We start from the raw sequence: 25,534 nt of genomic DNA on the forward strand, positions 1-25,534 counted from the left end.
GCCTAATACTTGGTTGCACAACCTTTAGCCAAAATAACTGCGACCAACCGCTTCCGGTAACCATCAATGAGTTTCTTACAATGCTCTGCTGGAATTTTAGACCATTCTTCTTTGGCAAACTGCTCCAGGTCCCTGATATTTGAAGGGTGCCTTCTCCAAACTGCCATTTTTAGATCTCTCCACAGGTGTTCTATGGGATTCAGGTCTGGACTCATTGCTGGCCACCTTAGAAGTCTCCAGTGCTTTCTCTCAAACCATTTTCTAGTGCTTTTTGAAGTGTGTTTTGGGTCATTGTCCTGCTGGAAGACTCATGACCTCTGAGGGAGACCCAGCTTTCTCATACTGGGCCCTACATTATGCTGCAAAATTTGTTGGTAGTCTTCAGACTTCATAATGCCATGCACACGGTCAAGCAGTCCAGTGCCAGAGGCAGCAAAGCAACCCCAAAACTTCAGGGAACCTCCGCCATGTTTGACTGTAGGGACCGTGTTTTTTTCTTTGAATGCCTCTTTTTTTCTCCTGTAAACTCTATGTTGATGCCTTTGCCCAAAAACCTCTACTTTTGTCTCATCTGACCAGAGAACATTCTTCCAAAACGTTTTAGGCTTTTTCAGGTAAGTTTTGGCAAACTCCAGCCTGGCTTTTTTATGTCTCGGGGTAAGAAGTGGGGTCTTCCTGGGTCTCCTACCATACAGTCCCTTTTCATTCAGACGCCAACGGATAGTACGGGTTGACACTGTTGTACCCTCGGACTGCAGGGCAGCTTGAACTTGTTTGGATGTTAGTCGAGGTTCTTTATCCAATATCCGCACAATCTTGCGTTGAAATCTCTTGTCAATTTTTCTTTTCCGTCCACATCTAGGGAGGTTAGCCACAGTGCCATGGGCTTTAAACTTCTTGATGACACTGCGCACGGTAGACACAGGAACATTCAGGTCTTTGGAGATGGACTTGTAGCCTTGAGATTGCTCATGCTTCCTCACAATTTGGTTTCTCAAGTCCTCAGACAGCTCTTTGGTCTTCTTTCTTTTCTCCATGCTCAATGAGGTACACACAAGGACACAGGACAGAGGCTGAGTCAACTTTAATCCATGTCAACTGGCTGCAAGTGTGATTTAGTTATTGCCAACACCTGTTAGGTGCCACAGGTAAGTTACAGGTGCTGTTAATTACACAAATTAAAGAAGCATCACATGATTTTTCGAACAGTGCCAATACTTTTGTCCACCCTCTTTTTTATGTTTGGTGTGGAATTATATCCAATGCAGCTGAAGCAATGAAAACTAAATCTCCGAGCACGCCAAAATACTCAGAGACCAACCGAGCATGCTCAGGGAGACCCGAGCAACGAGTATACTCGCTCATCACTAGAAGCAACATGTGTACATTGAACGTATCAACGACATTAATCACTTAAAACAGAGAATCACAGACATTATTCACTCTGTTACACCAGACGTCCTTACCCGTGTGTGGCAAGAACTTCACTATCGTTTGGATGTGTGTAGGGCAACAAATAGAGCCCACATCGAACTGCACTGAATAGGTGTGAAACTGGGATAGTTTCTATCTTTTTTGTTGCTTTCCAGTAACTGGTCAAAAGTGCACCATGACTTTACGGACACACTGTATATATTTTTTTAAATAACCCAACCATGGCTTGTACTTAACTTTATCTCTGACTTGTTTGGAGAGCTCCTTAGTCTTCATGGTGTTTGGTTAGTGGTGCCTCTTCCTTAATGCTGTTGTAGCCTCTGTGGCCTTTCAGCAAAGGTGTGTATATACTGACAGATCATGTGACATTAGATTGCACACAGGTGGGCTTCCTTTCACTAAGCATGTAACTTAAGATAATTGAACCACCAGAAATGTTTAGGGGCTTCATAGCAAAAGGGGTGAATACATATGCACATACCGAAATTTAGTTATTTGATCCCATAAATTTAATTTATGCCTACCGTATATTTTTTTCACTTTACCAACTGAGACTATTTAGTGGTGATGCATCACACACAAATCGGATTCTAAAAATATTTCAACAGTTTGTAGTGTAACAAAATAAATAAAAAGCCAAGGGGGAGATTACTTTTGCAAGCCACTGTATACAAGTTCAAATCAACTAGTATATCTACAGATGAGTGTGAGCATACGAAAAAGCAATTTCAGAAAATTATTTGAACTGATTAGTTAACGTAAGCTGTAAAAATAACTACAATAATCTGATTGGTTGCAATAAATACTCGGCCTAAGATTGTCCATTTCTAATATATCAGGCCTACTGTATGCAGCACTGTCCTTGTTAGGATCTTCAGTGCTAGTGCAAACAAGAAAAATTATAGCCAGCTCACCCAGTTAGACGTCCTTAGTGGTTCTGCTCACTGCCAGGAAGCCGCACGGAGTTGTAATGGGAGAGGCACACCCATGTTGCAATAGAAACAAAAAACAGCAAATAATTCCAGCGGATGCTTCCTACTTAAAAATAAAATGGATTTTATGGCCATCTTTTAAAATAGTTCCATGTGGCAGAAACCCAAATATATACAGGGGGTCAGAAGAAAAAAGGGCACACTGCTGCTTTATGCGTGCAGACTACGCGTTTCGACCTTACTAGGTCTTCTTCTAGGTCTTTCCTAGAAGAAGACCTAGTAAGGTCGAAACGCGTAGTCTGCACGCATAAAGCAGCAGTGTGCCCTTTTTTCTTCTGACCCCCTGTATATATTTGGGTTTCTGCCACATGGAACCATTTTAAAAGATAAAAATAAAATGGATTTTATGGCCAAGTAGGAAGCATCCGCTGGAGTTATTTGCTGGTTTTTGTTTCAGTGCTAGTGGGTGCAAGGTGGTCCCTGCGTTTTAACATTTGTACCCGTTCCAGCATGGCAGGCAGCAGCCATAGTCTCTAAGCAGCTGATATACCATTCCCTTTAGTAAAAATAACACATGGTGAAGGGTCGGACACTGAAAACTGACTAAAAGCATACAAAACATTTCCAGAAATCAAAAGTTAAATCAGGCATTAGAAGAACCTCTCACCTTCTACGAATATCACGCCATCACTGATGTACTCTACCAGCTGGTCGAAGATGGAGGTGATCGCTTTCTTCGCTTGCACAAAGTGCTTTAGGGGAGAGACGCCCTTCTCTTCCATCTCTACTATGCAAAGCAAAAAGTAAAAACGTCTTAATTAAAGTAATAAAACAGTCTACGTATTGTACATACACTGGCAATTACACATCGTGGCCGGGGAAGGTCTAAGAGTTTCAGGGTCTCGCCGAATTACAGATCTTCTGAATAAGAAATTATGGTTTCCACATTACGTTACTGAAAATCACCCCCCATTGGATTTTGTTAAATTTAACCTTGTTGATCTTTCATTGATGGGCAAAATTTTGGTGGTCAAGTCATTCATTTTACCAAAAATTTTATATATTTTTAGGACATTACCATTGGCTATCCATCCTTCACTAATAGGGAAAATCCAAAATTTAATTAAAATCTTTATTTGGGGAAAAAAAAAAAGGCTAGAGTGGCCTTAGATATTCTGCATTAAAATAGGCGGAATGGAGGTTTGGGTCTTCCCAACATTAAGGCTTATCATCAAGCCTGGCTTATTATTATTATTTATTATTATAGCGCCATTTATTCCATGGCGCTTTACATGTGAGGAGGGGTGTATACAATACATACAAGTACAGTAATCTTAAACAATACAAGTCACGACTGGTACAGGATGAGAGAGGACCCTTCCCGCGAGGGCTCACAATCTACAACGCAAGGGTAGAGCTGGTCGTGCAGCGGTTTGGTGGATCGGTGGTTACTGCAAGTTGTAGGCTTGTCGGAAGAGGTAGGTCTTCAAGTTCTTTCTGAAGGTTTCCATGGTAAGCGAGAGTCTGATATGTTGTGGTAGAGAGTTCCAGAGTAGAGGGGATGCGCGGGAGAAATCTTGTATGCGATTGTGGGAAGAGGAGATAAGAGGGGAGTACAGAAGGAGATCTTGTGAGGATCGGAGGTTTCGTGCAGGTAAGTACCCGGAGACTAGGTCACAGATGTACGGAGGACTCAGGTTGTGGATGGCTTTGTATGTCATGGTTAGGGTTTTGAACTGGAGTCTTTGGGTAATGGGGAGCCTGTGCAGGGATTGACAGAGGGGAGAGACCGGGGAATAGCGGGGGGACAGGTGGAATAGTCGGGCAGCAGAGTTAAGAATAGATTGGAGGGGTGCGAGAGTGTTTGAGGGGAGGCCACAGAGCAGGAGGTTGCAGTAGTCAAGGTGGGAGATGATGAGGGCATGGACTAGGGTTTTTGCAGATTCTTGGTTGAGGAATGTACGGATCCGTGAAATATTTTTGAGTTGAAGTCGGCAGGAAACGGAAAGGGCTTGGATATGTGGTTTAAAAGAGAGATCAGTGTCAAGGATAACCCCGAGGCAGCGAGCTTGTGGGACTGGAGAGATTGGGCAGCCGTTTACTTTAATGGATAGGTCCGTTGGGGGTGGGGGGGGTCACATGAGATGGGCGAAAGATGATTAATTCTGTTTTGTCCATATTAAGTTTTAGAAATCTAGCGGAGAAGGATGAAATAGCAGACAGACATTGAGGGATTCTGTTTAGTAGGGAGGTGATATCTGGTCCAGAGATGTAGATCTGTGTGTCATCAGCATAGAGATGATACTGAAAGCCATGAGATTCTATGAGCTGTCCGAGGCCGAAGGTGTAAACGGAGAAGAGCAGGGGCCCTAGGACTGAACCTTGCGGGACTGAACCTTGCGGGGGCGCGGTGAGGAGGTGGTGTGCGAATGGGAGACGCTGAATGTCCGGTCTGCTAGGTATGACGCAATCCAAGATAGGGCCAAGTCTGTGATACCAAGAGATGAGAGGGTCTGTAGTAATAGGGAATGGTCCACCGTGTCAAAGGCAGAGGACAGGTCCAGGAGGAGGAGGACAGAGTAGTGTCGCTTGGCCTTGGCAGCTAGTAGGCCATTGGTGACCTTAGTTAGGGCAGTTTCAGTGGAGTGGTGTGGCCGGAAGTCAGACTGCAAGTGGTCAAGGAGGGAGCAAGAGGAGAGGTGGGGGGGCGTGGCTATGTAGCGCTGCGGTGCGGACGCGCTTTTGAGAGCTCCTGCCATCCTGTGGATTATCCGGCCAGCAGACCCACATTCCGGTGGTGTACTCACCCGTCTTCTGACCCCTCTGGACTTGGGGGCGCTCCTGGACCCCCGCGGGAGAGCGGGGCTGGATCTTTGAAGTGCCCGCAGCTGTGAGGATTCGGGCGGCCGGCGGGGCCTGCACAGAGCGGCGGCCATCTTGAAGGTGCGCGCTCTGCATGTGCGAGACGCGGCGCCGGGCTCCTTTGATGAAGCGCTGTGGGAGCAGCAGGAGGGTGAGAGATTCTGACTGACTGAGGGGAGCAAGCGATGTGTGACCAGAAAGATTGGGCCCCGCGCTCCCCTCTCTATTATATTGCCTGCCCTATTATATTGCCTGCCCTGCCGGCGCTACCATTGTAGGGACTTAGATCCCCTCCTTGGCTGTTGCCTCTATCTGGTCCTGGGGTCTCTCCCTGAGTTACAGGGCCCTTGTCGGCCGCCTGGAGCTGGACACTGCCTCCCTGTGAGACGCTGTGGGTCGGTGCTGCTCCTGAGACCCTGCAGCCACCATTTGATCACTATTCCCATCTGTAACTCTGACTCAGGGGGCTTTGGAGTGCATTGTCTCTACTACCCGGCTGCGCACTGGTGTGTTAAAATGAGTCGTTCTAAGGGGTCTGGAACAGCGGCTGAGAGGTTAAAATAATATGCCAGATTAGACCATGCTGAGGGCCCAAGATCTAATAAAAGTAATCCCTCACAAGCTCAGCGTAAGAGCCGCCCCACTGAGGGTGGGGAGGAGAGCGAGAAGGAATTAACCCTTAAGCAGGCGTCTGAACAACTCATGCAGGCCATCTCCTTAACCAGGACGTCTCTGACTGGGAAGATAGAGGACGTATATACCGAAGTGGGACGCCTCCGACAGGATATGCAAGCCATGAAGGGACGCATTATGGAGGTGGAGACGCGAGTATCCCAGGTAGAGGACACCATCACACCCATGGAAGCTAAACTAACAAAAGTGGCAGGCTCCATGAATGCGTGGAGGCAAAAAGCAGACGACCTGGAGAATAGAATGTGACGGAACAACATCCGAATAATAGGCCTGCCGGAGCGATCGGAAGGACAACACCCGGAGCAATTCCTAGAAGACTGGCTTAAAACCACTTTGGGCGATGAATTCTCCTCAATCTTTGCGGTGGAAAGGGCTCACAGAGTCCCTACTAGGCCTCTTCCTCCTGGAGCCCCGCCTAGACCCTTTCTGGTTCGCATCCTCAATTGCAGAGATAGAGACGTGGCTCTACGTCTGGCACGGCAAAAGAGTCCTATCAAGTTCAATAATGCCACGATCTCGATTTTCCCAGATTTCTCTGCGGAACTCCAGAAACAACAGGCACAGTTTACGGAGGTCAAAAGACATCTTCGGGAGAGGAATGTTGTATATTCGATGATTTACCCGGCCCGGCTCCGGGTGGTCCACGGGGGTTCTACTCTGTTTTTTACAGACCCGGCGGAGTGGCTGTGATCCCATGGAGGGTCTGCTGAAAAAGAATCCTAGTGCATTTATTGCTAGCCGATATTTTTCTATTAATCAGCTGATTGGAGCTTTACGCGAAGGCGTCCAGGCTTTCAACAATACCGGACACTGGGCTCAGTGATGGTATCCCCTTATTTGTTTAGTGATGGGAGTACAGGACTCTGCTCCTATGTTGTTTTTTCACTATGTTTTTTTTCCGTAGTGGTTTTTGGTATTTTTTAGTTTATAATCGCAGTCAACAACAATCTCGGCCTCTAACTGATGTCTCTAAGTTTTGCCCAGGTAATACTATGCACCATGTTCAGCGGAGTAAAATATGGGGTCGGAGGTAATATGTGTGACATGGAATGTGAGGGGAATAAAAACTCCTCGAAAAAAGATCAAGGTTTTTTCACAGGTCAGATATTATCGCCCTCACATTGTGGCCTTGGTGGAGACGCACCTGACTAGGGATACGGCGCGATGCGTGCAGAAACCCTGGGTACAATGGTCTGCCCATACATTCCATACCAGCTACTCGAGGGGGGTCTCGCTGTTGGTACATAAAGACGTCAAATGGGAGGCGAGGGAAACTCGGAGGGATCCCGAGGGTCGTTTTGTCTTTGTCCATGCACTGATAAACACCAGGAAATATGTGGTCTTATGCATTTATAACCCCTCTCCGGCTCGTATATCCATTCTACAGAAGGCAATGAGTTTTGCACTTAACTACCCAGACGCAGATATTATTTGTATGGGCGACTTTAATATGGTCATGAACAATAAATTGAGGCTGGATGATGGAGCGACTGGGGGGTCCTCTCCAACGACTACAACCCAGTTGTCATTTATGGGGGGTGGCGGGTGGCTGGATTTGTGGAGGGTGCGTCACCCTGAGTTAAGGGAATATACCTGCCACTCATCCACTAAATGCTCTCTATCACATATAGACTATATATTTGGTTCTAGCGGTCTGGCAATGTGGATGACTGATATAGAGCATGGAAGTAGGGGGATCTCAGACCATAGTCCGGTCATCCTTAAACTCAAATATGGGCAAGTAAACAGTGGGATAGCTTGGAAGTTAAATCTTTTCTGGTTGAAACTGATGGGGTCTCCCGACAGAACGATTGATCAGTTGAATTGCTTCATCGCGTCCCATCCGGAACCCCAGGATATTAATTTATTTTGGGACGCCCTTAAGGCATACCTGAGGGGCTGTTTATCCTCCACGATCTCTTATATTAAGCGGGTGACTGCAAGGGAGGATGACGAGGTGGAGCAACGACTGAAAGACGCAGAGGCAACATATGTATCTAACCAGAATAGCGGGAACAGAAGTGAGTGGCTGGCTGCCCAGAGGTTATATACTCAGCATGTGGACGCTAAATCTAAGCGCAAACTATTCACCCGCCAATCCTATGTTGAATTGGGGAACAAGACGGGCAAATTCTTGGCCTATTTGGTGCGCCAACATAACACCTCTAATACGATATTGCACGTAGGGTGGACGGTACACTGGTGTATTCGACCGAGGATATTCTTGGCTGCTTTCAGGATTACTACAGGTCATTATATGAATCTAAAAGTGACTTTGACACTTTGGGGTGTTTAGACTATTTGTCAGATATATCATTCCCTATATTAGATTCAGAACAGCGAGCCCTTATGGATGCTGAGTTGACCGCAGAGGAGATAGATAATGCTATGACAGATATGGCTTCTGGGAAGGCCCCAGGACCTGATGGGTTACCTATTGAACTATACAGGAAGTATCGAGATATATTGACGCCACTTTTGGTAAAGGTATTTCGGGGAATATGGAAAGGGAATTCTATGCCCGAGTCCTTTTATATCATAGTGCTTCGGAAGGAGGGGAAGGACCCTTTGGAATGTGGATCCTATCGTCCCATTTCATTAGTAAATGTGGACTATAAAATTTTCACCAAGATTCTAGCTACTAGACTGAATTCAATTATATTGAATCTTATACATCCAGATCAAACGGGTTTTATGCCTGGTAAAAGTACTTCTATTAACATCAGAAGAGTCCAGTCAATAGTCCAATATAGCTCCTTGGTGCCAGACAACAGATGGGCATTGGCATCGTTAGATGCTGCCAAGGCTTTTGACTCTCTTGAATGGCCTTTTCTCTCCGCATGTTTGCAAAGGTATGGCTTTGGCAATAAATTTATAACATGGATCAAAATATTATACATGAAACCCAAGGCCCCTATTATAATAAATAATTCTATATCTGAGTCTTTTGCATTGCATAGGGGTACCCGTCAGGGTTGCCCTCTTTCCCTGGCTCTCTTCGCCCTTGCAATCGAGGTATAGATATAGCAGGCCGGGTAGATACCATAGGCCTATATGCCGATGACATGGTGATATTCTTGAATGATGTGGAAGACACTTTGCCACAGGTGATAACCCTTATAGATAGATTTAGTAAATATTCAGGTTTACATATAAATTGGGAAAAGTCTGCCCTGTTACCCCTTTCCCATGCCTCGATGCCCCAGCTGGAGGCTCTCTCCTCGCTGTCTATCGTATCTAGTTTTAAATATTTGGGCATCCATATATCCAATAATAGTACGCTTGATCTACAACTTAATGTCCATCCTTTGCTGGAACTGGTTAAAGCTAAATTTGCATCGTGGAGTAGACTCCCATTATCTGTGGCTGGACGCATTAATCTTATTAAAATGATACTGCTCCCTAAATTTGGCTACTCGCTCCAACACAGTGCGGTAGCGGTGCCCAAGTCCTTTTTTGTTAAGATTAACTCCCTGGTCACGTCCTTTATTTTGGGGAAAACTAGGCCCAAACTTAAATTGTCCACTTTGCAAAGACCAAGGAAGGAAGGTGGGGCGGCGCTGCCAGATTTTTTCCTATATTACTTAGCCGGGCAGGCTAAAGCTTTAAATAAATGGATGCCGGGTAATTGTCTCCCTAATTCTGAAAGCCACCTGCTTCACGCTGCACAAGCGGATTGCCCATTAGGTTTTCTTGAGTTGGAAAAAACCAATGCTCCATGTCTGCTATCCCTGCTCCGGCTGGCACGATTATAAGGTAATAGGGTTTAAAGATGTTATGGCGGAAATGCCTCTGTGGAGTAATAACTATTTTCCCGAGCTGCTGAATCACCCATCCGCTGTTTTTTGGACCCAGTGTGGCGTTTCTTCAGTGGGTGACTTATATGACCAGGGGACCTTAAAGTCTTTTGAACAATTGCAGGCCACACATGATATTCCGAGATCTCAGTTTTTCCGCTATTTGCAGCTGAGATCGGCTCTTCAATCACATATGAGGGACAGGGGTGTGGACTGTACTATCTCGTCATTACCTCTGATAGGAATTCTTAATTCGCAGGGCCCCCAGGGTCTCATATCCTCCTTATATACATATATGCTGTCAGTAGGGGTAGAATCGGCCATAAGCTCTATTAAGATGAGGTGGGAACGACTCATCCCTGATACGCAAAGAGAGGAGATTCTGGAGTCGCCGATTGGAGTATCACCATCTATTAATATCAGAATGATACAATTGTATATAATAAATCAATCATATTTGACTCCGAGGCGACTTTTCAGGATGGGTCGGCTTCAGTCTTCAGAATGTATGCAATGTCACTCGCCAGAGGCTGATTTTATTCATATGGTGTGGCAATGTCCCACTATCCTACACTACTGGAAAGAGGTACTACACTACTGACGTCCTTGGTGTAGACCCCTGTCCCTCTAGAGGCATTGGTCTGCTTGTTTGGGGTATGGGAGGAGATTTGGGATCGCTACACTGGGGTCTTCTTGCGCGAGACGTTTATGGTGCGGAAGGTGCTGGCGCTGCGGTGGATGGGGGGGGTTCATGTCCTATCCTTACATTTTGGATCAAGTTGGTGAATTCAATGGTTCAATATGAGCGCACGTTATACCAAAATAGGGGATGCCCGGGTACATTTGAAAAGATCTGGGAGAGGTGGAATTCCTCTCACCTTACTTTGCAAGACTGAGACATCACAGGCAACACAATATGATATAGGAAACCAGGCTGCGGAAATAGTAGATATTAGTTGATGTAGTGCTAGCTGTAGTTTAGAAGTTTTAGTTAGATCTTACCATTGCATGATATGACAAGGTTTGTGAAATCGGATTGATATATATGTTGGAAAATGCATAAATAATTATCTGTTACGTATGCCTGGAGGGAAGTGTACATATTACCTTGTTCATCTATAAGAGTGTGCAACTTTTTTGTATTATATTTTACTTCATGTGTGCTTTGGATGGTGCCTGTTATCATAAGCTAATGTGTATGTTGTGCATTCTTTGTACCCTGATGTTTAATAAACGAATTAAAAAAAAAAAAAAAAAAAGAAAAAAAAAAAGAAGAAGAGGTGGGAGGATAGTTCAAGATGGACGTGTTGTTCCAGTAGTTTTGACGCATAGGGGAGAAGTGATACAGGGCGATAGCTCGATACAGAGGATGGGTCAAGAGAGGACTTTTTGAGGATAGGTGTGATTGAGGCATGTTTAAAGCTTGAGGGGAAAACACCAGTTGTTAGTGATTGGTTGAAGAGATGGGTTAGGGTTGGGATGAAGACTGTGGTGAGGTTTGGGATGAAGTGGGATGGGATCGGGTCAAGTGCACAGGTAGTGAGATGTGATCTTGAGAGTAGAGTGGAGAGTCGATCTTCTGTAATGGTGGAGAAGTTGGTTTTGGGGGAGGAGGGCAGGTAGGAGGAAGGTCACTGGGGGTTGTTGACCAAAACTGTCTCTGATGTTATCAATCTTCTCCTTGAAAAATGAGGCAAAGTCTTCAGCTGAGATGAGTGGAGAGGGAGGAGGTGCTGGGGGGCGGAGGAGAGAATTGAAGGTGTTGATTAACTGTTTAGGGTTGTGAGACAGGGAGGATATGAGAGATGAGAAGTAGGTTTGTTTTGCTGCAGCGAGTGTGGCTTTGAAAGTAGTGAGGGACTGTTTGAATGTGATGAAGTCCTCATTGGAGTGGGATTTTTTCCATCTCCGCTCAGCAGCCCTGGAAGCCCGCCTCAGTTGGTCAGACTGGTGTGCCAGGGTTGTCTGTTGATTTTGCGAGCTTTGGTATGTTTGAGAAAGGCAACTGATTCCAAAGCTACAGCTATTGTGGTGTTATATAGAGCGGCAGCGGCATCCGCATTGTGTAGGGAACTTATGTCTGTAAGAGGGAGGAGGGACTCAGACAGTGAGTGTATATCGAGGTGTTGAAGATTTCTGCGAGGGTGCGCGAGTTTTTGAGGTGGGGATTGTGAACCTGAGGAGAAGAGGGAAGAGAATGTAAGTAGGTTCTGGTCAGAGAGAGGAAGAGGTGAGTTAGAGAGGCTAGATAGGGAGCAGAGGCGGGTGAAGATGAGGTCTAGTGTGTGGCCATCTTTGTGAGTGGCTGCAGAAGACCACTGAGTGAGGCCGAAGGAGGAAGTGAGAGATAGAAGTTTAGTGGCAGCTGAGAGGGAAGTGTCAATGGGGATGTTGAAGTCGCCCAAGATGATACTGGGGATATCAGTGGAAAGGAAATGAAGTAGCCAGGTGGTGAAGTGGTCAAAGAAGGTGGTGGCTGACCCTGGAGGGCGGTATATGACAGCTAGTTGGAGGGGGAGTAGATGCGCACAGAGTGCACCTCAAAGGAAGGGAGGGTAACAGAGGGCGGCAGTGTGATTGGGGTGAAGGAGCAGTTATCTGACAGGAGAAAACCAACTCCTCCACCATGCTTGCAGCTGGGGTGGGATCCACCATATGAGAGTGCAGCAGGAGAGGCTGTGTCAGAGGAGGCGAGCCAGGTTTCGGTGATGGCGAGGAAGGAGTTTGTTAGTAATAAAAAGATGATGGATAAAAGAAAGTTTGTTGCAGACAGAGCGAGCGTTCCACAGAGCTCCTGTTAGTGGGACACACAGTCAGGTGTGGTTGGGGGCGACCCCTTCTGCTTGGCTAGATATTGAATTATTCTGTAATAAATCTAATTCTATGCAAGATTTACTTTTAAAGTACTTATTTAATCATTCCTTGAGTGACCACCCTCACCCAGTATTTAATTCCATCACATCTGCCTGGTTGAGTCTTATGAGGCCTATTAACCCCTTAAGCCCCAAGGGTGGTTTGCACGTTAATGACCGGGCCATTTTTTACAATTCTGACCACTGTCCCTTTATGAGGTAATAACTCTGAAACGCTTCCATGGATTCCAGTGATTCTGACATTGTTTTCTCGGGACATATTGTACTTCATGTTAGTGGTAAAATTTCATTCAAATAACTTGCGCTTATTTGTGAAAAAAACGGAAATTTGGCGAAAATTTTGCAATTTTCCAACTTTGAATTTTTATGCCCTTAAATCACAGAGATACGGCACACAAAAAACTTAATAACATTTCCCACATGTTTTCTTTACATCAGCACAATTTTGGAACCAAAATTTTTTTTTGTTAGGAAGTTATAAGGGTTAAAAATTGACCAGCGATTTCTCATTTTTGCAACACCATTTTAATTTTATGGACCACATCACATTTGAAGCCGCTTTGAGGGGTCTATATGATAGAAAATACCCAAAAGTGACATCATTTTAAAAACTGCACCCCTTAAGGCGCTCAAAACCACATTCAAAAAGTTTATTAACCCTTTAGGTGCGTAACAAGAATTTTTTGAATATTTAAAAAAAAAAATGAACATTTAACTTTTTTTCACAAAAAAAATACTTCAGGTTCAATTTTTTTTATTTTACCAAGGGTAACAGGAGAAATTGGACTGCAAAATTTATGGTCCAATTTGGCCTGAGTACGCTGATACCTGATATGTGGGGGTGGAACCACTGTTTCGGCGCATGGCTGAGCTCAGAAGGGAAGGAGCGCTGTTTGACTTTTTCAATGCAAAATGGTCTGGAACTCTGATCGGACGCCATGTCACGTTTGGAGAGCCCCTGATGTACCTAAGCAGTGGAAACCCCCCACAAGCGACCCCATTTTGGAAACTAGACCCCCAAGGAACTTATCTAGATTTGTGGTGAGAACTTTGAACCCACAAGGGCTTCACAGAAGTTAATAACGTACAGCGGTACAATTAAAAAATCATATTTTTTCCACAAAAATGATCTTTTCACCCCCAATTTTTATTTTCCCAAGGGTAACAGGACCCTAAAAGTTATTGTGAAATTTGTTCTGAGTACGCTGATACCCCACATGTGGGGGTAAACCACTATTTGGGCGCATGGCAGAGCTCGGAAGGGAAGCAGAACCATTTGACGTTTTTGGCTGGAATTGAGATCGGACACCATGTCGCGATTGGAAAACCCCTGATGTACCAAAACAGTGGAAACCCCCCACAAATGACACCATTTTGGAAACAAGACCCCCAAGGAACTTATCTACATGTGTGGTGAGAGCTTTGAACCCCCAAGGGCTTCACAAAAGTTTATAACGCCCGGGCGTGAAAATAAAAAAAAAATCGTATTTTTTCCACAAATATGATCTTTTAGTCACCAATTTTTTTTATTTTCCCAAGGGTACCAGGAGAAATTGGGCCCCAAAAGATGTTGTCCAATTTGTCCTGAGTACGCTGATACCCCATATGTGGGAGAAAACTACTGTATGGGCCCACGTCGGGTCTCGGAAGGGAAGTAGTGACGTTTTGGAATGCAGACTTTGATGGGTCTGCGGGTGTCATGTTGCTTTTGGAGAGCCCCTGATGTATCTAAACAGTGGAAACCCCCCACATGTGACCCCATTTTGGAAACTAGACCCCCCACGGAACTTATCTAGATGTGTGGTGAGCACTTTGAACCCCCAAGTGCTTCACAGAAGTTTATAACGCCCGGGCGTGAAAATAAAAAGATCATTTTTTTCCCACAAAAAATGATATTTTTGCCCCCAATTTTTTATTTTTCTAAGTGTACCAGGAGAAATTGGACCCCAAAAGTTGTTTTGCAATTTGTCCTAAGTAGGCTGATTCCCCATATGTGGGGGTAAAACACTGTTTGGGCGCATGGCAGAGCTTGGAAGGGAAGGAGCACCATTTGACTTTTTCAACTCAGAATTGGCTGGAATTGAGATCAGACGCCACGTTGCATTTGGAGAGCATCTGATGTGCCCAAACAGTGGAAACCCCCCAATTATAACCCTAACCCCAACACACCCCTAACCCTAATCTCAGCCCTAACCCTAATGGGAAACTGGAAATAAATACATTTTTTTAATTTTATTATTTTTCCCTAAGGGGGTGATAACGGGGGGTTTGATTTACTATTTATGGCGGTTTTTATGTTTGGCAGCTGTCGCACGCTAAAAGACGCTTTTTATTGTAAAAATAGTTTTTGCATCACCACATATTGAGAGCTATAATTTTTCCGTATTTTGATCCACGGAGTCATGGGAGGTCTTATTTTTTGCGGGACGAGTTGACGTTTTTATTGGTACCATTTTCGGGCACGTGACTTTTTGATCACTTTTTATTCCGATTTTTGGGGCGCAGAATGAACAAAAACCAGCGTTTCATGAATTTCTTTTTGAGCGGTGCGTTTACACCGTTCCACGTGCGATAAAATTGATAAAGCGGCTTTATTCTTCGGGTCAGTACGGTTACAGCAATACCTCATTTAGGTCTTTTTTTATGATTTGTCGGATTTATACAATGAAAACTATTTTATATAAAAAATAATTATTTTTGCATCGCTTTATTCTGCGAGCTATAACTATTTTTTCGCTGATGCTGTATGGCGGCTCGTTTTTTTGCGGAACAAGATGACGTTTTCAGCGGTACCATGGATATTTATATGCGTCTTTTTGATCGCGCGTTATTGCACTTTTTGTTCAGCGGTATGATAATAAATCATTATTTTTTGCTTCGTTATTTTTATTTTTTAAGGGGTTCGCTAAAAGGGCTAACTAATGGGACAGTTTTATAGGGCAGGTCGTTACGGACGCGGCGATACCAAATATGTGTACTTTTATTGTTTTGTTTTTTTATTTCCAAAAAATGAATTTATTGGGGGAATTTTTTTTTTTTTTTCTAATTTATTTGGTAATTTTTTAAAAATTATTATAACACTTTTTTTTTTTAACTTTATTACATTGTCCCAGGTGGGACATCGCTGATCTGTCACATCACAGATCACTGTGATAGATCAGCGATCTGTCACAGGCAGTGCAGCAGGCTTCCTCGTGCCTGCGCCTTGCAGGCACTGAGGATGCCGGCTCCCTGCAGGCCCCCGAAGGTCCCCGTCGCCATCTTGGATTTGGGGGCCTGCAGGGAAGGAGCCCCCCGCAGCAGCGCTGCACATTGCGCTGCCGTGGGGGGCTCAGGGAAGCACGGAGGGAGCCCCCTCCCTGCCGATGCTTCCCTTTAACCCCCGGTACACCGCGATCGTGTTTGATCGCGGTGTACAAGGGGTTAACGTGTCGGGGGCGGTCCGTGACCACCCCTGACACATTGTGCCGGGTGTCAGCTGTGATAATCAGCTGACACTCGGCCGCGATCAGCGGCGCTCACCACGTGGGCGCCGCTGATCGCTATGACGTACTATCCCGTCCCTGGGAATTAAGTCCCAGGGCACATGGACGGGATAGTACGTCTCATGGCAGAAAGGGGAAGATAGAGAGAATCATACTAAAGATTTTTCGCTGCAAATTTTAGCTTCAATATTTCATTTCTCTCTACCTAAATGCTGATTAGAACCTAAAATTAAAAATGTGGGCAACATTTATAATGGCTCAACTTTTCTATCCTTTGCCGATATTAAAAGGATATATGGACTGCCTTCCTCAGAATTTTATTCTTTCATTTTTTTTAAAAGAGAGGATTCAGTTATTACTTAAAAGTAAAAACATTAACCTAAAAGTTTTCTCTTTATTATTTGGGAATCCTAACCATAAACCGTTATGGAGTCTTAGAAACATCTATAACTTTTTTAATAAAGACATCAACCTGCTTAAAAATGCTTATATTACTCGATGGGAAACCGATTTTAACCCGTCTTTCCCAAATGAAAATTGGGAACAAGCCATTAAAAACACCTGTAACTCTACAATTGCTATGTCTCTACAGGAATCTTATGTTAAGGTCTTATTGAGATGGGACTATGTTCCAACACGACTTGCCCATATTAGTCTGGATAACTCCCCTCTTTGCTGGAGGGGTTGTGGCCTTCTAGGCAATATGTTTCACATATTTTGGAGTTGTCCAAAATTAAAGAGTATATGGAGTATAACGACTTTACACATCAACACCTTAACAAATCATAAGATTATCGCTCCTCATATGGCTTTGTTCTCTCTTGATCTAGAAAATATTGACCCTACGGCTAAGTACGTCATAATACATATTTTCTTAGTTATTAAAAATCTTTTGGCTTCCTGGTGGAAAAAGGAGGATGTTCCTAATTTCTCTATTATTTTGGATGTTCTTCGACAACACAGTCAGCTGGAATATAGATTTGCCATAAACAATGAATTTTTGAGTAAATACTATATAAAAAATGGGACAAATGGAACACTAAATATATGGGGCTTTGAACCAGAAATGTTTAATTTTTATTTTGCTCTGGGTCTGGTAACGTATTAGTTAGTTTTAGTTTGATTTTGTATAGTTAGATAGACTATATTATTCTACTATGTACTGTGTCATTATTATCAGTATAATTGTGACTTATTTGTACTCGTTACCTTTTATTTATATTTACATTTTTGCTACAATCAAACTGTGTCAAACGGGTTCTCTAATTTTTATAAATTTTCCCTTTTCCTCCCTCCCTGTCCCTTCCCTCCTTTCCTACTATTAATAACTAAAAGTTTAATAAAAATATTTGAAAAGAAAATCACTCCCCAAAATGATTCCCCAGACTGATATCTGGGTACTGCGATGGCTCTGGCACACAACACTGTTTACTACTTACATGGAGCCTTTCTGTCCTTGAGAATGAAGGTCGCACGCAGTGTCTGTCACATCTGCGGCTGTACATTACTGGGCCGTTTACAATGTACGGACAGCCAAGACAGTTCGAGGCTTGTGCTACTACTACAACTAAATGTAACCTTGTAACACTAGCCCTACATAGACGCCCAAACCCCTCCACAATCAGGAGGCTAATCCACACATTCACATACTACATGGCTGTGAGCATCACCTTGTGTCCAGAACAGTTTAATATGCAATTATAGTAGAAAACCATGGGCTAACAGTTTTCACTCAGATGTCTGAAGTAATCAGGGAAACTTTCCAATGAATGCCGTGCTGACTGATGTAAATTGTACACCTGCTTTGCACTGATGAAGGGCAAACACCCTGAAGCATGTGTTTGAAAACTTAGGAAAAGAAACCAAACCAGAAACTAAGTCATATAGTAATGGAGTTCCTACCCCATCTCTTTGAAGAAGCGATTAACATATTTCAGTTCCTATAGGAGTATTGCATGGCCTATTCGTTTTCCTACGCAGTGTTGGCGCTCTCCATAAGAAGTATTACCCCTTAGTGCTGACTGAACGTACATGGATCTTCAGATCGTGCTGAGATATACAACTGCGCTGAACATTATTCCAAAAAGTACTGTAGTTTCAGCTTAAACTGATAAATTTTACTAAAGAAAGTCTACGGATCACCAGATATAGACCACCATACACAGTGTCATAAAAGCTGTGGACATGCTCTTTCGGCCTTTGTGGACTTTGTTTCTACATAGATGTCCCATCCCCTTGAAGATAATGGTGGACCCTGGATCCCTCAGGAGGGGGAACACATTGCATTACCATGGGACAAGTGTTTCTTTTATTCGCTTTATAGATAAGGTTTAAGTATTACCGTATATTGTATCTTGACATGCAAATAGCCAACATAATAGGGGTTTCTAACCACCAAGTACAGGTCTCAAGAGGCTTACTAAAGCCCCCGTTACAGCGATATTGCTAGCGATATCGCTATGTGTAAAGTCAACGATTTTATGACGTAGCAGCGATATTGCTAGCGATATCGCTACATGTGATACTTACCTCCGACCGGCTCCCCCGCTGGCTATCGCTGATCGCGCGAGAAGGTCCTGGATCATTTCTCGTCGTCGGCTTCCTACTGTGACGACGAGCGACACGTGGACGCGGGCGGGAGGACGTCAGGATCGCCGCGTCTGACAGGTAAGTAGCGACCCCCGACCCCTGCTATGTTGCTGGCGAGATCTGCCTGTGTGGCAGCTCACTAGCGACCACTTAGCGATGCACCAGCGATCCATATCGTTGTCGGGATCGCTGGTGCATCGCTTAGTGTAACGGTACCCTAATATTAGAATACACTTACTGTCACCCATCGCTTAGGAATGAAGATTGAGAACCTGAAATCTATTCTTACAAGCAAAAGCCCAATAATCCCCTGCAATACAATTTTCCCCTCCCCACCTACCAAGAGTTATAAGGGGGGGTGGAAGGGTCATTAGTATACGAGGGGATTTTTCCTTTTACGATAATCTAATATATAAAGCTCAATGTGGGTGTGTGTGTATGTCCGGGATTGATATCCGCACCGTCGCAGCTACAGCCATAAAATTTTGCACAGTCACACATCTGGACCCCGAGAGCGTCATAGACTATGTTGTGAGGCGAAATTTTAACCCCGCACGTTCTAATTCACCAAACAATATTCCCCCTATCTACATAATGGGGAAAAAGTGAAAGGAAAAGTGTTGGAGGCAAATTGACAGCTGGCAGATGTGAACAAGGGGGACTTAAAGAATGAGAGCGATGGCGCCAAACAGTATGTACCGTACAGTTGCTAAGGTGGGGCCCTGACATGGGATACTCACCACACACGGGGATATGAACACACACACAAAATGTGCCACACACAACCACGTGCGTCAACACATATACCACCCTCAGCACACATTTCACCACACATACACCAGCCTCGCCACATAAAAGTCAAAACACAAAAGTCGCCACTCAAAACTCGCCACACTGTCCCAGAGCTGTTTAAAAGATGAAAAATGAGCTGTGATTGGTTGCTATCAGCAACAGTTTTCTTTGTAGACAGTTGTGGTAACTGAGGCCTATTATTCTTATCATTTCTATGGTGTTATCGTCCTTCTGTAAAGCTGGAAATAACACAAATTATTACTGTGCCAACACAGACCACCCTCTGACACAGACTGCAGGGGGAGCCCAGTATCACACAGGATAGGATTAGATACACGGCTCAGCAGTCAGCATCACACAGGATAGGATTAGATACACAGCTCAGCAGTCAGTATCACACAGGAGAGGATTAGACACATGGCTCAGCAGTCAGTATCCCACAGGATAGGATTAGATGCATAGCTCAGCAGTCAGTATCACACAGGATAGGATTAGATACACCGCTCAGCAGACAGTATCACACAGGATAGGATTAGATACACAGCTCAGCAGTATCACACAGGATAGGATTAGATACATGGCTGAGAAGTCAGTAACACACATGATAGGATTAGATACACAGCTCAGCAGAAAGTATCACACAGGAGAGGATACTTGGGTAATCGTTTAGTTAATTTGTGTTGCAATTCTGTAGTGTAGAATATATGATGTGAAATGTTTTTATGTGCAATATAATCATTATAATTTGTTATAACTAACCACAGTTGGTTACTATGCCCAGGCAATGCCGGGCTCTTCAGCTAGTCTAATATACAAAGCTGTGTGTGTGTCCGGGATTGGCATCCGCACCGTCGCAGCTACAGCCACAAAATTTTGCACAGTCACACATCTGGACCCCAAGAGCGTCATAGGCTATGCTGTGAGGCGAAATTTTAACACCGCGCGTTCCAATTCACCAAACAATTTTGCCCCTAGGTACATAATGGGGAAAAAGTGTATGCATGTATGTGTGTGTGTGTGTGTCCCCGGGATTGGCATCTGCACCTTCGTACCTGCAGCCACAAAATTTTGCAGTCACCCGTCTGGACCCCGAGAGCGTCATAGGCTATGTTGTGAGGTGAAATTTTAACCCCGCGCATTCCAATTCAAACAATTTTGCCCCTATCTACATAATGGGGAAAAAGTGAAAGGAAAAGTGTTGGAGGCAAATTGACAGCTGCCAGATGTGAACAAGGGGGACTTAACGAATGAGAGCGATGGCGCCAAAGAGTATATACCGTACAGTTGCTAAGGTGGGGCCCTGATATGGGATACTCACCACACACGGGGATATGAACACACACAAAATGCACCACACACTACCATGTGCTTCAACTCATATACCACCCTCAGCACACATTTCACCACACATACACCAACCTCGCCACATAAAAGTCTTAACACAAAAGTCGCCACTCAAAACTCGCCACGCTGTCCCAGAGCTGTTTAAAAGATGAAAAATGAGCTGCGATTGGTTGCTATCAGCAACAGTTTTCTTTGTAGACAGTTGTGGTAACTGAGGCCTATTATTCTTATCATTTCTATGGTGTTATCGTCCTTCTGTAAAGCTGGAAATAACACAATTTATTACAGTGCCAACACAGACCACCCTCTGACACAGACTGCAGGGGGAGCCCAGTAACACACAGGATAGGATTAGATACACGGCTCAGCAGTCAGTATGACACAGGATAGGATTGGATACACAGCTCAGCAGTCAGTATCACACAGAATAGGATTAGATACACGGCTCAGCACACAGTATCACACAGAATAGTATTTGATACATGGCTCAGCAGACAGTATCACAGAATAGGATTAGATACACGGCTCAGCAGTCTATCACACAGGATAGGATTAGATACACGGGTCAGCAGTCAGTAACACGATAGGATTAGATACTTTCTGCTGAGCTGTGTATCACATAGGAGAGGATTAGGTACACAGCTCAGCAGACATTATCACATAGGATAGGGTTAAGGGGGTTTTACACATAGCCATATCGCTAGCAATATCGCTATAACGTCACCGATTTTGTGACGTTATAGCGATATCGCTATGTGTGATACTTACCTCTGACCGGCTCCCCAGCTGTGCATCGCTGATCGCGCGAAAATGTCCGGCTCCATTTCTCGTCGGGCGCTTCCTGCTGTGGGAGACGAGCGACGCTGGAGGGAGGACGTCAGGATCGCTGAGTGTGAAAGGTAAGTATCGTCCGCTGCGTTGCTGCTGCATCGCTGTGAGATCTGCCTGTATGGTAGCTCACCAGCGATCATTTAGCGATGCACCAGCGATCCTGACCGGGTCATATCGCTGGTCGGATCGCTGGTGCATCACTAAATGTAAAAGGGCATTTAGATACACAGCTCAGAAACAGGATGTGCCAAAGGAGAGGACATTTTGATTCTAAGAATTCCACTCATTCCATCTGATTTGTTTTTTGATTTTAAACGCCTCCAGTTTCCAGTTCAACTGCTATTTGCAATGTCCATTAACAATGCTCAGGGACAGTCCTTGAAAGTAGTAGGGATCGATTTGCAATCTCCATGCTTTTCTCATGGTCAACTTTACGTGATCTGTTCAAGAGTTGGAACTGCCAAAAATCTGTTAATCTTTGCACCGAAAGGAAAAACCAAACATGTTGTTTATCAAAAGACTCTTGAATGAGTTGAAAATAAAATACTATCAATACTTGGGTAATCGTTTAGTTAATTTGTGTTGCAAATCTGTAGTGTTGAATATATGATGTGAAATGTTTTTATGTGCAATATAATCAATATAATTTGTTATAACTAACCACAGTTGCTTACCATGTCCAGGCAACGCCAGTCTCTTCAGCTAGTTCTAGCATATTATAAGCATTTTGTAGAAAATAGAGTACAATCTTCTCTTCATGCAAAAGATAACCAAATGGGAAGGGGAAAAAATGGCCTAAAAGAGTAATTAGGAGCGAGTAGTCAGTGGACAAAAGTATAAACTGGGAGTTCGGATGAAGAGAATTACGGAGACGAGGCACATCAATGAAATCCACACAAGGCTGACAAGTTTTCAGAAGAAGCTCTATCAAGTCTGTACAGGAGGCATTTATTTCTCCATAAGTCATTATATGGGCTACACTTGACGACCACCAAGGCTGAGGGGTGAAGATTTCCACTGTGAAGAGGCATAAATACGTGCCACCACACAGAAGTATTGTGATAGTTCATGAGCCTGGTTCTAAAAACCTGGAGTGTTGTTGGCCAGTAAAAGAACTGATGGGATTTTGGGAATAGTGCTGATAAGACCATAGATATCTCGGACCACAAGCAGAACTTTTGGAATAACTTATTTGGGTATTGGCATATCAGTTTTCAGGCTTGTCATTTGAGGGACTTTTTGCATAGAACTGTTAATTTGAAAGCCAACATGAGCGACATGATTACTGGGGGGACAAGTGTGGGGAAAACACCACAGCCATGATTAGTCACCCAATAACTGGCAAGTCGCTACCAAAGCTATAAAATAAATTTTTGCAACATCCTTCAGACATTAAAAATGGATTGTTAGCAAGGGTTATCTGCATATCAATAAATGCACGACGGCGGATTTCCTTTAACTGCTCAATTGCGGTTCTAATAGTATCAGGATTTGCACAGAAAATTCCGCTGCAAATCCTCATGTGTTGGCAGGAAAAACGATGGGCAAAAATATAACCGTTTTTGCTATGCATTTTTCCCTCAGTCTTTAGTATGGTTGTAATCTGCCGCAAAAAAACGCTGATAGAATAGACAAAAGGAAAGGGAAAGAAGGAGAAAGAAGGAAAAAGAATGAAGCAATGTGTGCATCAGCCTTCAGAATTCTCATTCACTTTGTTGGCACAGGGAAATCCTTCAGGTTTTTGGACTAACCTGTGCAGCAAAAAAATGAAACAAAAATGCCACATTTGAACATATGCTAAAGCAGAGACGCGACAGCAAGTTACTAAGCTAATGCTATACTGACACGTGTCACAACAGCAATTTACAAATTGTGTAACGGAATCTTTAAATTTATCTGCAACTTGCTGAAGACTGGGGCCCACACCAACCAAATACAATGTCAGATCTACCGGTCCAGGAGCATTTGGGAAGAAATGACCACAATATGGTAACTTCCAATGTAATATTTGAAGGGGGGTTGACCAAAACTAGGACAAACCCATCTCATTCCCTCATGTCTGGCCCGGTCATAATAAAAACACTAATACTCCCATTCGACACAGATGCCGATCCATCACTTGTGTTCCCAGGGATCATAAGACATTGTTACTTCCCTTGTGAGCCCGACACCCAATCAGCGCTGGCCTCCCTGAAAACTACAGAATAAAAGGGCAGTACCTCGCATCATATGGGTTACAGAGCACGAGAGGACCTCCAATGGTTATTACAGCAATACAATCAATATCATAATGCCTTTATACACAATGTGACTTACACACAAAGTGTGCTCACCCACACGTGACATGGGGGAATATAAGGGTGCTGTCATGGGCTCCGAGAAATCCCGTTACTGGTAAGTAACTACGTCTTTCTCTCTCACCCATGACAGCACCACAGAGAGCATTATAGAGAAACAGAATTCACGAAGGGACCACAGCCTGCAGAACGCTTCCCCCAATGGTCAGATCACAGGAAGAGGCCAGATCCAACAGATAGTGCTTGAAGAAAGTTGAGGGAGAAGACCATGTTGCAGCCTTACAAGTTTGCTCTATGGAAACATCCCACTTTTCCACCCAGGAGGTTGCCAGTGCTCTTGTGGAATGAGCTTTTAAAGGGAATCTGTCACCTCATTTTGGCACGGTATTTAAATGACCTGGGTCTGGTCCGATGGGCGGTGTTTCGGGTCCTTTCCTCCACCCCTCCTTGGCTGCTGTCCGCAATATTTCTGTGACTTTCAGTACTTGGCCTCCATATTATTCACGTGCGCATTGCAATCTGGACTGGTGCATGCGCAGTATACTTTGCCCAACTGCGAGCAAAACCGAAAAGTATTAGTGCGCATGCGCCGGTGAGCTATGTCCTGGAAGTATTTTGCTGTGTTCCGGGACATAGTTCACCAGCGCATGCGCACTAATGCTTTTCAGCTTTGCCCGCAGGGGTGGAGGAAAGGACCCGAAACACCGCCCATCGGACCGGACCCAGGCCATTTAAATACCGCGCCAAAATGTAATCCTTCTGGAATGACATTCCCACTCGACGAGTAGGAAAAAGCGATGGCCTCCCTAATCCATCTAGCTATTGCACATTTTGGAGGCCTTGAGCCTCTATTTAGGTCCCTGAAAAAAAAAATAAGTACTCAGCCACACATCTCTTTACATCTAATGTGCAAAGTTTCCCTTCCTTAGGATTTTTTGGGTTGGTACAAAAAGATGGAAGGACAACTTCCTGAGTCCTATGAAAACAGGCCACTACCTTAGGCAGATAGGGTCATTCTTAAACCAAATCTGGCCTATCTTCTAGGATTTGTGTGAAGGAAGGGCCTGAATATTACTAGCCCTGTGGGCTGATGTTAGCGCCACTAGTAAAGCGGTCTTAAAGGGAATCTGTCACCCCTTTTTTGAGATATCATATAATGATCATTCAATTGTGTGTCACATAAGGATTCTCTTAGTACTTTTGCTTCCCCCTGACCCCGCACCTTTCATGCATAAATACCTTGTTTATATCGGTTCAGATGCATGTAAACTGTTGCTGTCCGGTCCGCTGGGCGGGACTTATTCAACTGCTCCCCCCCTGTCTTGCTCTACGCATTTCTTCTTGTGTAGAGCAAGACAGGGAGGGGGGAGCAGTTGAATAAGCCCCGCCCAGCGGACCAGACAGCGGCAGTTTACATACAGCTGAACCGATATAAAAAAGGTATTTATGCATGAAAGGTGCGGGGTCAGGGGGAAGCAAAAGTACTAAGAGAATCCTTATGTGACACACAATTGAATGATATCATTATATGATATCTCAAAAAAGGGGTGACAGATTCCCTTTAATGGGGAGGATCTTACGTGATGTTGAATCTTTGGGTTCAAA

At 44.3% G+C, this 25,534-nt stretch overlaps 1 protein-coding gene across 3 annotated transcripts in view; it reads right to left on the reverse strand.

The window, feature by feature from the left end:
* Nucleotides 1-25,534, reverse strand: part of MFN1 (mitofusin 1) — a 68,826-nt gene that overhangs the window by 36,862 nt on the left and 6,430 nt on the right. For 2 of the 3 annotated variants that reach the window (XM_073578795.1, XM_073578794.1), the window contains exon 2: nucleotides 3,034-3,150. In XM_073578795.1, coding sequence (XP_073434896.1) covers nucleotides 3,034-3,148 — 115 coding nt within the window. In that variant the 5' untranslated portion in view covers nucleotides 3,149-3,150. Of the gene's footprint in view, nucleotides 1-3,033; nucleotides 3,154-25,534 lie in introns of all 3 variants that reach the window. The other variant, XM_073578793.1, reaches the window with a different exon arrangement.

Source organism: Dendrobates tinctorius, unplaced genomic scaffold (genome assembly GCF_039654945.1).
Source record: "Dendrobates tinctorius isolate UK_male_01 unplaced genomic scaffold, ASM3965494v1 ptg000060l, whole genome shotgun sequence".
Taxonomy (NCBI): Eukaryota; Metazoa; Chordata; class Amphibia; order Anura; family Dendrobatidae; genus Dendrobates; species Dendrobates tinctorius.